Source organism: Podarcis bocagei, assembly GCF_964188305.1.
Source record: "Podarcis bocagei genome assembly, chromosome: 7".
Taxonomy (NCBI): Eukaryota; Metazoa; Chordata; class Lepidosauria; order Squamata; family Lacertidae; genus Podarcis; species Podarcis bocagei.
This window is the reverse complement of record NC_138132.1, coordinates 41,312,943-41,326,717: the sequence shown is the minus strand read 5'-3', so window position 1 is coordinate 41,326,717 and position 13,775 is coordinate 41,312,943. Positions and strand designations below refer to the sequence as shown.

General features: G+C 40.4%; 1 protein-coding gene across 4 annotated transcripts in view; it reads right to left on the bottom strand.

The window, feature by feature from the left end:
* Positions 1-13,182, bottom strand: part of CBFB (core-binding factor subunit beta) — a 40,896-nt gene extending 27,714 nt beyond the window's left edge. The window contains exons 1-3 of one of the 4 annotated variants that reach the window (XM_081200883.1): positions 12,501-13,182; positions 8,927-9,013; positions 3,239-3,355 (exon numbers count right to left, since the gene is read on the bottom strand). In XM_081200883.1, the coding sequence (XP_081057009.1) occupies positions 3,239-3,355; positions 8,927-9,013; positions 12,501-12,578 (282 nt within the window). In that variant the 5' untranslated portion in view covers positions 12,579-13,182. The remainder of the gene's footprint in view (positions 1-3,238; positions 3,356-8,926; positions 9,014-12,500) is intronic. The other 3 variants (XM_081200881.1, XM_081200882.1, XM_081200880.1) reach the window with 3 other exon arrangements.
* Positions 13,183-13,775: the final 593 nt, after the last annotated feature.

Here is a 13,775-nt window from a genome sequence, read left to right as displayed (position 1 = left end):
ACAGTGGTACCTTGGTTCTTGAACAGAATAAGTTCCAGGAGTCCGTTCGACTCCCGAAACCATTCAAAAACCGGAAAAATAGGAGCTGATTTGTTTGGGAGCCAAGGCGTTTGAGATCCAAGGTACGACTGCATTGGCCATTGTGTTATTGGTTATTCCACAAGCTCAGCTGCCTGTTTGTCTTTTATGCTATATGCATTCAATTGTGGGTTGGGGATGATGATGAATAACACATACAAACAAGAGAGTACTACTAGGAACAAAACTGAATTGAACTGCCTTACCACCATGAGTGAAATGCAGTAGGAGTTAAACTTCAAGAAAGTGGTAATCTCTCACTTCCTTTCTCAAGGACTTATCACTTATATCCTCACATAACTGCCAGTACATCTAGCCAGATCTATCAGTTTTAGTATTTCAGGATACAAACCACAATACCTCTTCATACCAAAACTGTATTTTCACATGACTTGCACAACCAGTAGTATGGGTGTGTCACAGAAAATACAGGTACCTTTGCTTCCAAGACTGTTCTGTGCTCATTTTGGGGAAGCCTGCTGTACAAGATACATAGCCTGTACCAGTCCAACAGCCATGTAGAGAGCCAGGAGCCATAAATATTCATATATTCATATAGAGAGAAGGATGTATGGAAGAGCAGACATACTAGATCAGAACACTGCTCCATCCAGTTCAGCCTCCAACAATAAGCTTCTGTTGCTTCAGTACTTTTATTTATCCAACTATATACTCAGACAATAACTACATATTAAATAGTATTCATCATCATCATCATCATCATCATCATAATTTATTTATACCCCGCCCATCTGGCTGGGTTTCCCCAGCCATTCTGGGTGGCTTCCAACTGAATATTAAAAACAGTACAGCATCAGACATTAAAAACTTCCCTAAAGAAGGCTGCCTTCAGTTGTCTTTTAAAAGTAAAATAGTTGTTTATTGCTTTGACATCTGCTGGGAGGGCGTTCCATAGGGCAGGCGCCACTACCGAGAAGGCCCTCTGCCTGGTTCCCTGTAACCTTACTTCTCACAATGAGGGAACCGCCAGAAGGCCCTCAAGTCAATATGTATATTTTTCTGTACTTGAAGTTAAAATTTGCCAGTTTGCAACATAAAGTAAGCATTCTTTTAATCCTTTGTGATGAAATGTGCAGGACTTCCTCCTCAATATATTTTGCTATTATTTAAATGCTTTGCTTCCCTCAAAATTCCTCTGATGTGGAAAGCCCTATATTCACTATTTAAACTTCATTTTAGGCAAAACTTGAAGGAAATTCATTTGTGTTATTTCAAAGATTTTTAGGCTGCCCTTTACAAACATGATCAGGACAATGCACAGAATTAAAATAAATGTCATCATTAAGACAAAGCAGAAACAAAACAGCACAGTACAAAAAAAGTTTGAACCAGGAATAGAAAAGAACACACCACGTGTTGTAAATCTACTCAGCTATCGATAAAGAACTTGTATTGCCTCTTGACATAGGAAGAATGAATGAAATAGATGTACAATGGCATTCAAGTACGAGGGTGATTCATGTTTGTAGAGTGTATTTTCTGTGCATTCCTAAAATTACTTTCAAAAAAGATAGTATAAAATTACTTAATGCCATCCAGCATTAAGTATATCTTTTTATTTGTGGCCATGCCTGTTCATGCCTGGCTTTAGTAATTCAAAATGATTCCTGGATTCAGTTATCTTTTATTTGCGATCTCTAATCTACAGCAGCACACCAGCAACAGACAGCATATCAAAGATTTAACAAAGCCTGAAAAGAAGGAAGTTTTTCAAAGATTTTAACAAAAAATGTTGCATAGTGTTCTTCATATTTGAACCATTTTATGTTCCCGTCTCTTTTCTTTTCCTGTTCTTCTGAAGGCAGCAGCCATTGTGCATTAAGCCACACCCCTGTTGGCAATCATTTTGTGACTAGTGTCCTTGGCACTTCCTCAAAATTCCAAATGTGTCCCAGACCCAAAAAGGTTGGCAACCACTGTTGTACAGTAACTAATGGAAAATATATTCAAACACATCTACCTTTTAAATTTAGTTTTCCTACCCCAAAATACTAAAATGCATGGTACAATGTTGTGGTTTTTCCTTGTGAGGTAGACTAGGATGAGAAGAACTTTCCCAAGGATATCTAAACAACTCCATGTTGTGTAGATTTTATCTAGAATAATGTGACCATACCAAACTCTTCAATACGCCAGCATGTCACCATTGCAGACAAAACCGAACACACAATTCAATATCTATTTTTAGAGTTATAAAAATGCACACAAAACTTCAACTTTCTATTGTCTGCTTATCTGTTTGAGATGCATAAGTTTTACTGTGCTCTTTGAAGGGCTGATTCATACATTTTTCTTCACATACAGGTGTACAAAAAACTAAAGATGTGAAGGCCTGGGAAACCCCGCAGGGGGGGAAAAAATCCAGTTTCTTTCTGGACTTTTACATCTCTAGGAAAAAGGATACAGACCAAGGATACCTTAATTAATTTATTTTTGAATGCTAACACATTCCAAAAATGTCTTACACATGATGGTGTGGTTTTTTGTATACAGACCTTCCTACATTTGCGTTAGGAAAATACCATATGTTAGGTGGCCTTAGAGTATCAATTAAAAATTGTGAAACACATTTGAATACTATTATAAAGCATGAAAACTACAGTGGTACCTCGGGTTACATACGCTTCAGGTTACAGACTCCACTAACCCAGAAATATTACCTTGGGTTAAGAACTTTGCTTCAGGATGAGAACAGAAATTGTGCTCCAGTAGCACGGCAGCAGCGGGAGGTCCCATTAGCTAAAGTGGTGCTTCAGGTTAAGAACTGTTTCAGGTTAAGATGGACCTCTGGAATGAATTAAGTACTTAACCTGAGGTACCACTGTATTAGAAAGCAGTAGCAATATTTTATTCTATTCTTTGTGCTAAATGTTCTCCCCTTCCCGAGATCCTGGGCGTACTGCAAAATCCATTTAGGAGCCACTAAACTGTTGCCATATTTACACAACATATATGGTAATAGTATCATATACGTTTTGCATGGTTTTAAAGAAGCAATAGACAACTGGCCACCATAAAAATAAAGAAATATCAATGTGTATTATTACAAGTTCATTTTATATCATAAACCTCTAGCTCACATTTTAAAGCCACTGTGATATATACCTGTATAACCACAATCTATACTTTTTGTCCTTACCTTGCCTCCTTCTCTTTCAAAGTCAACGTACTCTCGGGTTGGTGTCTGCCGTTGCTCCCCTTGCCAGCTGGCCGGAAAAAACTGGAGAGACAGATTGGTTCCTGTGGCCACAAAAGCCTTTTAGAAAAATCAATACAAACAGGATCAGGGAGCAAGACATTACATAAATTATGCAGGCAGAAATTTATTTTTACATCAGTTTATGTCTTTAAAGCTGAGCAGCACTAAGAATGCTCAAAGTAAAAAACATGCACTCATCATTTTTCTTAAATATTAAGTTACAAACATCTGATTTCATTTTGACAACATTTGCCATTGGCTGTCTCAGATATAAGATACAACACATAATCAATACTTTACTTTCTGAAAATTCTATACTGGTTTACAGTGCAAGTCTGACTAAGTGGTTTGAATGTTTTAAGGGGTGCTTATATTTTAAGTGCAACTTATAAGTAAAAAGCCTTAACTCTGCACAGTTGTATAATGAGGGAAACACAATGTGAAGCAAAGGTTTGTGAATTCTCATTTGAAAAGAAAATGTATCTCAAGCTGTCTCCATCGCCAGCAACAAATGAACACACACAAGATTAATGTACACCATACAAACTTACTAGAGGAAGTACAGCAGTAGGATGGGAAATGAACATAGATACTGAAAGTAACATTTTGATTCAAACGTTGCAGCTGCAGATAAGCAGCCAAGAGTATTTCTTAAAGTTTTGTTAGAAGCCAGTCTTTATAGGCAGCTGCTGCCTTTTTTAAACTAAAAAACCCGACTGTTTTGAATAACACAACTAAATCAATTCCTGATTTTGAGTGTACTTCTCACTGATTTTTGTAAAAATACACATTCACTATTTTGGTTTTTAAAAGAGATTAATATTTTGTTCCATCATCATCTACTTTCCTAATGTGGTGACCCGATAAAAGAACCCCCCAATGCCTAAAGAACTGACTGCTATAATAATTCAAAGTTCACATTTAAGTATCAGCCATTCTTTAATTATTTCAGCATTCATTAAACACTGAACACCTTTCAAATTTATGGCTAGGGATCCCAGCCAATAAAGACTGTTATAGAAAGGTAGTCAAAAATCTGCAATTTTTTCTAAGATTCAGCTATAGTTAACAGGGCTAGAAAATAGAAATGTCATTAATGATAAAACTTTCAAGTTATGTCCCAAGTTAATAAACTGACAGCCACCAGAAATATTCTATCCTACACCAAGTCAATAATGCCTCATTATATGGTCACAACAAAGAGGGAATAAGTGAAATAGCTACTATACCATCAAATCAAGACCTACATACCAGGCATCTAATTTCAAAAAAGTTTCAAAATCCATTTTAGGAAGCTCATTAAGAGCACAGAGTAGAATTCTTTAGAAGCATTCTAATATACACTAAAATCTCTGCCAGAATAGGTGGGCACAGATTTCAATGCTAAAAGGTCACACTCCTGATCTCCAGTTTGTTAAACATAACCCCTCTAATTAGCAAATTCAAATAATTGAATCTCTGCACCAGGGGACATAAAAGATGCTGAGGTGGGTGTGCTAGGTAGTCTGTGTGAATCTATCAGTTAATTCAATGACTGAGGGTGACTGAGCCATGCAGTATTTAAGGGGTGTGTGAGAGAGAAATAGAAGGAGCTCTGGCCTATTTGAGCCCCTGTATCCTAAAGGTGACCATTAGAGTTGGGGGAAATGCATACCATGTTGTTTTAAAAAGCATCCTTCTCCATGCATAATATTCACCCCCAAACCTATGCCAATAAAGCACTTGGGCTCGGGGTTGGCAATAAGCTCTGAATGCCTTATTTCTATATAGTACTGTGGAGGAAAGATTCAAGGTGGTAAGAAAAAAAGGAGGGGCTCTGCTGGAGTCTTGAACCGAAGCATTCTTGTTTAGGACTGAGGATATACTGCAACATTTTGATGCAGGTCCGCACTTGTAAGATTAAATATTTGAATTTAGTGTTTCAACACAAGGATATGTAGTATCATTTCATTCAAGTACAGAAAATGACACACTTACTGTAACTTCAATCAGGTTCATAAGCTATTTATTATTTAGATTAAATATTGAGCCATGCCTCAGAATCGGAACACACCCAAGAATCTACATAGATTGCCAAATGAGGCACATGTGTTACAAGCTTGGAGCCTGCAAGGATTCTCAAGGTTCTTGAGACATGGACAAACGTGGCATGAAAGCATTTAATAGTGTATATACTCTTTGATACAATTATCTTACATATACAAATGAGCTGTATTGTAAATATACTGGTATTTTGAATGCCAAGAATGTCACATTAGAATCACTATGAATGAGATATTGAATAAATTGCTAATAAGTAACATTTTGCCAAATATTGTCTGGATGTTTATCCCTAAAACAACAAAATTGTAATTAAAATATTAGTCTAAGACTGTCAGTCAAATAGCATCTACCCATAAAGGTAAAGGGACTACTGACCATTAGGTCCAGTCATGACCGACTCTGGGGTTGCGGCGCTTTATTGGCCAAGGGAGCCGGCATACAGCTTCCGGGTCATGTGGCCAGCATGACTAAGCCGCTTCTGGCGAACCAGAGAAGCGCACGGAAACGCCGTTTACCTTCCCACTGGAGCGGTAACTATTTATCTACTTGCACTTTGATGTGCTTTCGAACTGCTAGGTTGGCAGGAGCATCTACCCATACAATCTTATTAAAGTTGCTGTCTTATGTTTCTGTGGAAGCTTTGAATAGACGTATCATGCATAAGCTTGACTGATGGCAATGGCAGAATTTGCTCAAGAGTAGGTCACAGTTGTTATTATATAATAGTGATGGTGACCACTCCTAATTAATGCAACACTCTTTGGTCCATCATCTATCATCTTTAGTACTTCCACAAAATAACGCTCAGGGCCTAGTCATAGCTTTTTATGTAATCATTTGGAGGTCATTGAACTGAATATTGTTTGATATATTGTGTTTTTACTGAGATTATTATACTAACATTTAACTTATTTAACTTGTGTTGCCCACACTGAGACCTTTGGATTAAATACGGTATATGAATACACTTTTAAATAAATATGACTATCATGAGAACCAATGAGCAATTGTACTAGGTATTATGAATATTGTTAGAGCAGATTATAAAACTAATCTACTGTATAATTTTACATTAGCTATCGCATGAAGAATTTTATGTGGCTTTGGGGATATGTTATAAAAATAAGTGAGTTTCATTTTGATGTAATGCAGCCTTCTGCAACCTGGTACCCTCCAGATTTTTTTCAACTACATCACCCTTCACCCCGACTACGGCCGATAATGACTGGGGTTGACTTGAGTTGTAGTTCAAAATATTTGGAGGGTACCAGGTTACAGAAGGCTGCTTCACATGAACTTTAAGGATATCATAAAATATAAAGCTTCCTGCTTATGTTGAGAGGTAATTTTAATGTTCAGCAAACCTAGGAATGTTAACTATTTGCTTTTGCAGAGTCTGATATATATATTTTTTAATGGAACTATGCAAAATTTAACATGCTTGACCAACAATGTGGTATTCAAGAGCAAAATATGTTTGTTTTTTGCTGGTTATTATGTTATCTATTTTTTGTGTTTTTATATAGTAATCCACCCTGTGGTTCTTGGATGAAAGGTGTTTAGAAATTTAATTAATTAATTGTTAAGTCTGAATGAGTGTCAAGCATTTTCTACTTGTTAGTTTTCACCATTAAAATAATATAACGGCTATATTTGGACATCACAATAAACCAGATGTTACTATAACAATGGTTTATTGTGACAGGAACACGTGTACATAAGCCTCTGGTTTGAACACTCCAGCTCTCCCAATTCTCCCAATGCAGTCATAAGGAGATCAGCTTTTACTTTCATTTTTTGGTTACACACAGTTTATCATCTCATCCAAAACCCTAAACTAAGATTTGGTATGAAGTTGGTTTAGTTCTAACAAACTATAGTTAAGACTAACCACAGTTTGTTGAGTGTTGACAAAATGGTGACTTGCAGTTAATCAAAATGGAAACAAAAGCTTCCTCCTTGCAACTACACCAGAGGCACTAAGAGGATGGGAAGTGCATGATCTTTCCTAGGCTCATCCCCATCACAATAAGCAGTGGTTTATTGCAACATCCAAACACATCCAATGTGAGATCTAAAAAGAAAGGCAACATGTTCAGGACAAAAATCAGAGGATTCAGATCAATGCAATTTCTCTATAAGGGAACTATCTACATTTTTTGTTACAACAGATGGGGCTCATAAGAACCAGCTGCAATGGAAATGTTTCTGTCAAACTGAAAAGAAAAATCATACTGCTGTTTGAACAGTAGCACTGCACAAGCTAGAATAATTGTGACCATTTATGAACTTAAAATCATAGGTCCACAGCAGCAGACCCAGCAGCCACAACTCCTAAAGGGTATGCTGTCTTATTATGAAGAACAAGTACAACACATGTGCTTATTGCCTATCATATCCCAGCCTTCAAACATGGAACTTTCTCTACCAATTTCATTACACATAAAAACAATGCACTTGAAGACAATGGTGGATACAAAAATGTCATATTTTAAGTGCCATAATTCAAGAAAATGAACCTTGCACAAAATCAGCCAGTAGTGGCTAGTGAGCACACAGGTCTCATTGAAGAAATAAGTAGAAACTAAAAGGGGAGGGGGAGGGGAGAGAAAAAAGAAAGTAGTAAAGTAAAACTAAGTTCTAGGCAGTTTTAATACATCAAAATTCCACAGTGCAATGATATAAGCAAGCAACCTACTCCCTTGTATAACATAGTTTTAAAACATGAAGAATTAGCTTTTACTACAACCAAGCTCACAAAAGGAATATTTTTAGCTGTAAAACCTAATACAAAATACAGCTAAATTGGTAAATATGATTGTTGCTGTTTTCCACCACCAAAAAGCTTTTTGTATTTAGCTGCATGCTAAATACTGATAGACAAGAGTTTCTCTCTTAACAGCTCTTAGTACTCATGCACAGCAGTACTTAAATGTTCCTGCTGAGATAGCCATTAGTGAGTGTATATAAATGTAGAGTATGACACCTTTAAGCACACAGAATATTCTATTTCTATGTACTTTTTACACTAATTCCTACTTTATTAAAATTAGATTGTAAGTCTGCAGGTACAGCATTCTCTTTTTCAAAATTTATTGTACAGCACCTAGTAATTTGAGGCATTTTATATCTAAAAACAATCGATAAACCTGCAATTTAAAGAAATAAGGAAGTCTAGTCAATTTTATTTTCAACTTGAGCAGTAAGAATCACTCTCAAACAGCCAGGATGAAAGCCTTTCTGAAATGGAATGACCAACGGTCTTGCAAGTGCCATGGACAATGACCATATGTGAACAAATAACATTTTACAGTCTAGATCTAGGCTTTAGCCATCTAGTCTGTACTTCCCAAATTCCCATACATTTTTGAAGACAACAGAAAATAGGGGTTTTCCCCTTCTGTAAGTCCTAGCAGCTCAGACCACTTATTTCATTCTGGCTTGCTAGCATAAGAAAATTGGATCTAAACAGTTTATGCTTTTTTAAGGTGAGACTAGCTGTGACTCCAAGATGACCAGAGCAGAAGAGTGGAAGACACATAAGTAAACTTCACCAATGTATAGGATCCATGCATATATACTTACTATCTCAGACCGTCCATCTCGGCACGCATTCTGAAACCTGGCCTGTCTTTCTTCATGTGGTCTGTCCCTGAAGCCAGTGTATTTAATCTGCAATAAACACAAGCCAAATCAAAACCTGAATCCTGCCTTCTCTACAATGCCAGGAAAGAGATAAGGGCAAGCCTACAGAGATACAAATTGAATACAATATTCTACTTCCAGAGAGGCTGAGAAGAGGGTGCTCTCCTCCCCAAGAAATACTTCTGTACACAATTCATCTTCAGACATTATTTTAAAAGTCACACTATGATCCCCAGCTTTGTATTTGCCCACCTTTGAATAAAAGTGCTAAGAGCAAAATATTCATAGACAATGAAATGGAAAAGGACAAGCAAGGAAATGTTATTGGGGAGAGAGATGTCAACATTGTTCATGCAGCAGGCAAAGAATGAAACAAAGTCTCTTCTAAAAATTCAGCACTTGGGATAGGATGTATTGACCATTAAACATGTAAGTTCAACATCTCCACAGAAAGGACAGAAGGCACAAAGAGGACAGCTGACTCGACAACACCACGAACATGTGTGTAAAGAATGCTCATGGTGGAGAGGCACTAAATATTTCACAATTAGTTTGCATCTAATAAGGAAAGAAAAACAAAACTGCAGTGGTGCACTTCCAAGCACTTTAACAAGATTACAATAATTAGTAGAGCTGCAGTCAGATCCTGCAACTTCTGTGTGAACTGCATATTTTATATATATGAAAACAATGCAAATGTGGATGTATACAGTGGTACCTTGGGTTAAGAACTTATGTATAAAGAATTATCATGATGCATAGATGCAGCAGCAAATGGAAAGCAAGACAAAAGAGAATGCACAATCCAGCACAGAATTTACCATTCAGTTTTGGGGCAGAAGGAAGGAAAAGAGAAAATAACAGCAGCAGATATTCAAGGGTTTGTATGTGTGAACTACTCCAGCCTAGAAATTGGAAGCTGAACTTCTAGTTTTAATGGCATTAGTAGCATCTGATGCAATAAATGCCAGATACGGACACTATGAGCACATGAGAAAGGGGAAATAAAGAGCTGCCACATGTGCTCCAAATTCAGGAAGTCCCTCCACCGCTGAATATGGAACATGTTCACAAGATCCCAGGCTAATGAGTATTGTATAAGTCAACACAGGAGTTCGCTCCAGTTTTCTCCTTTAAAACAATACCCCTCTCAAATGAAAAAAGTCAGTATCCCCAACTAATTAGCACTGAGCACATTTGCTATAGGGAAACAAAAAGTCTGAAATATTTGAGCTACTCAATGTCCACTGCAACCATTCTATGCAAGGTTATTAATCTTTAGCCAAAATTAATCAGTGGGGAATAACTACTGTTTTGCCATGTTCTACATGCATGTATCCACACCCATCAACACAAGGATTATAATTTGATATTTTACCTAACATAAGCATACATTGTAAGGGGCATAAAAGTACTATTTAACCACATATTTGTGTGAAAAGGTGATTAGGGACATAAAAATGCATGTGATCCAGGACTCCCCCCCCCAAAAAAAAATATTTTCCTTGGACAAAAGTGTACAAAAGAGATAGCATCCTATGGCAGCTGCACAATCATATTAATTGTTAAACTCCTCCATGCCGATACCCACACCCCAGGGCCCCTGCACTCAAAACCAGGGAAACTTAACAGCAGTGGATTTCCTTTTCTTCTTTCACTACATGCTTTGGACAACAAACGTTCAACATCGCTTATGTGAAATAAGTTGTAACTACATTGTCACTATCTGATAATATACACCAGTCTGTCCAAAGAACAACTTCTCATTCTTTTTCAGCACATACTTATGTGTAGCTAGTAACCCATATTAGCAACAGAATTCAAGTCATTATTATCACCTAATCAATTATGAAGAACAAGCAGGGTATATAATACACTACATGTTGTTAAGCGGGTGGCAGGAGAATAGAGGTCACTTTTTCCTTTTGGTGTGGAGCAGAGGATAAGAAGGGCCAGTCTGGGTGCCCCAGTGATGTTAGGGAGAGCGCGCGCACACACAATAACCCCAATAAGGACTTTTAGTATCTTTATTTGGTAGTAATCCCCATTCTGATGTATTAGCTGTATAGGAGGTCTCTGCCTTAACAGATATAGGACTGCATTTCCCTGCCTTCTGCTTACCTGGAAGTAAGCGCACCCTTTCCCATGCAACCTGAACAGGGTTCAATAACCACACACCACCCTGAAGCATGTGATCCTAGACCGTTCTAGGGTTGGGGCAGCATTGCTGCTACATAATCATTGGAAAACCCTAGTTGCTGTTGTCGGTTGCTCAAAAGTACCAGGGATAGATAGGTTTTTCTCAGTGTTGGCTCTATCTTTGGAACTGCCTCCAAAAGGCAATACTGAAAAGGTATTGCTACTACTATAAAAAAATCCAATAATAATCTGAAGACACTTTCAGTCAAGTCTGTGTTTGGTTCAATAGTACTGTTACTTGGGGGCGGGAGGCTGATGTTGCTTTTTTACCAAAGTAAAGTTGCTTTCATGTATTTTCTTCTTTTTCCCCTCCTCCCTTTCAATTCCTTTTACTTTTGGATTGCTTCTTTTAGATTATAAGCCTGAGGGCAGCAACTGTTCTATCACTGACATTTGTAAACTGCTCTGGGAATACAGTATCTCCTGCCATTGAAAAGTGAGGTTTTTTATTTACTTTAAAAACTGAATTAATTAAGTGTAATTAACGTGTGTATTAAGTCTTGTAAATCACCTTGTGATGGCAGCACATCCTGAAAACGGGGCTTTTAAAAAAGAAAAACATTTTAAACGACACAATAATAATGCGTTGGGCTGCCTGGGGAGTGGCTTCTCTCCCCAAGGGTGCTTCCAAACGGGTGCTTATTGTGGGAACAACGCTCACGCACGCAGGTTTTTCACAGCATCCACACGACGCCGTTGGCATCAAAATGTCACCTCTCTCCTCTTTCACCGGGCTGTAACTTCTCTTTAAAAAAAGAGTGGGTGGGTGGGTGCTTCTAGAGAGGGGTAACCATTGCAAAACGGGTCACTCAGTTATCAAAGAGGGGACCTGGGCAACAAGTTTTCTTCTTCGATTTATCAGATCCCAATCCTTTGAAGGATAAATCTGGATTAAGTAGGCACCAACGTGTGCATGCCACGAGGAACCCCCATCATCCCATAACTAAGACCAAGTTTTGGGTTTGGTTTTTTGTTTGTTTTAAAATCCTGCCTGCGATATTAAACTCCCACCCACCGACCCACCCCGCGCCCCTCTCTGAGAGCAAAACTCCACAGCAGGACAGCAGAGCGCTGCCATCGCCGGCGCGAAGTTTCCTCCTTCCTCTCCGCCGCCGCCTTCCCTCCCCCCCCCCTCTCCGGCGGAGAAGCAGCGGCGCCTGCCCGTCTCCTTCCTCCCGCTCCCTGCTCTCTCCCCTGCCGGCGGACTCCGCCAGAGGCCGGCTGCCCGCTGGGCACGGAGTCGCCCTCCGTCTCTCTCTCTCCCTCGCTCTCCCTGCTCCACTTCCGCCCCGCGCTCTCTCTCTCCCTCCCTCACCTCGCACTCTCGGCTCAGCTTCCTGAAGAACTCCTCGTTCTCGAACTTGCTGCGCTGGTCCGGGACGACCCGCGGCATCGTGTGGCCGAGCAGGAAGCGGCGGCTGAGGCGGCGAGCGAGCGAGCGGTCTTGGGCAGGAGCGAGCTCGGCGGCGGCGGCAGTAACAGCGAGAGCCGCCGCCGCGACTGACTGCGCTGAACCGTCCGCTTTTCCCTCAGCGGCGCTCGAGCCCCACCTCCGCCTTTCTTCGTTCACCTCAGGCGAAGCCGGCTTTTGTCGCCGTCGCTGAGGGGAGGAGGAGGGCGCGGCGGCGGCGCTTCAACGAAGCCCAACTGCTTTTGTATATATACATATATATCTTGTGAGGGTTTCCCCCCTCCCCTTCCCCTCCTCAAGCCGCCGCTTCCGTCTTTATTTCCCTCCCTCACACAACCCAGAAAGGGGTGGGTGGTGGGTGGGAGAGAGAAGAGAGACTCGACGCGGGCGGGCGGCAAACGGTCGCGTCTCGCCCCGCTGAGGCGTCTCTGGAGCCACTGAGGGAGAAGGAGCGGCGTCTCCCTCCCTCCTTCCTCCCGGTTTCTCCTCGCAGCGCGCGCGCGACTCAGAGAGAGCGAGCAACTTCCCTCTCGCCCCTCCCCTCCCGGAGTACTCCGGCCAAACACCCTCAACCATTCACAACTAACTGCTCCTAAGGCGAAGGAGCGCGCGGCGTGGGATTTTTTCCCCCCTTCCAGACGGGGCTGGCTGAGCGCGCATGCCTCCTCCTCTTCCTGGGGTTTAGATGAGGGCGCGAGGGTCCCATCACTAGTACACGCGCGTACTGGTGCTCGTGTCGGAGAAAGTAGGGCTGGGGGGGGGGCAGAAGTCCAGCGCCCCCTCCTCATTCAGGAGAGAGGGGAGGAGGGCTCCCTGCCCTAAATGCACCGTGGAGCTGGCGCGCTACATCGTTGTTACAATTTGTTGCTGTTATATTGTGAGATTATTGGTGTTCCTGCTCCTTCGCTGGGAGGTTTTTAAGCAGAGGTTGAATGGCCATCGGTCAGGGGTTTTTGTTTAGCTGTGATTGCGGCATGGCAGGGGGTTGGACTGGATGACCCCTGGGGTGCCCTACCAAACCTACAATGACTTGATTCTATGCTAATACTTTGTTTCTTATACCCCGCTTATACTACTATCGCGACTAGTTTTATTATTGTTAATAAATTGCTAAGTAGAAATCATGGAAGGTACTCCAAAGGTCATCTAGCCGAACCCCATGCCGATGTAGGTGAGGCA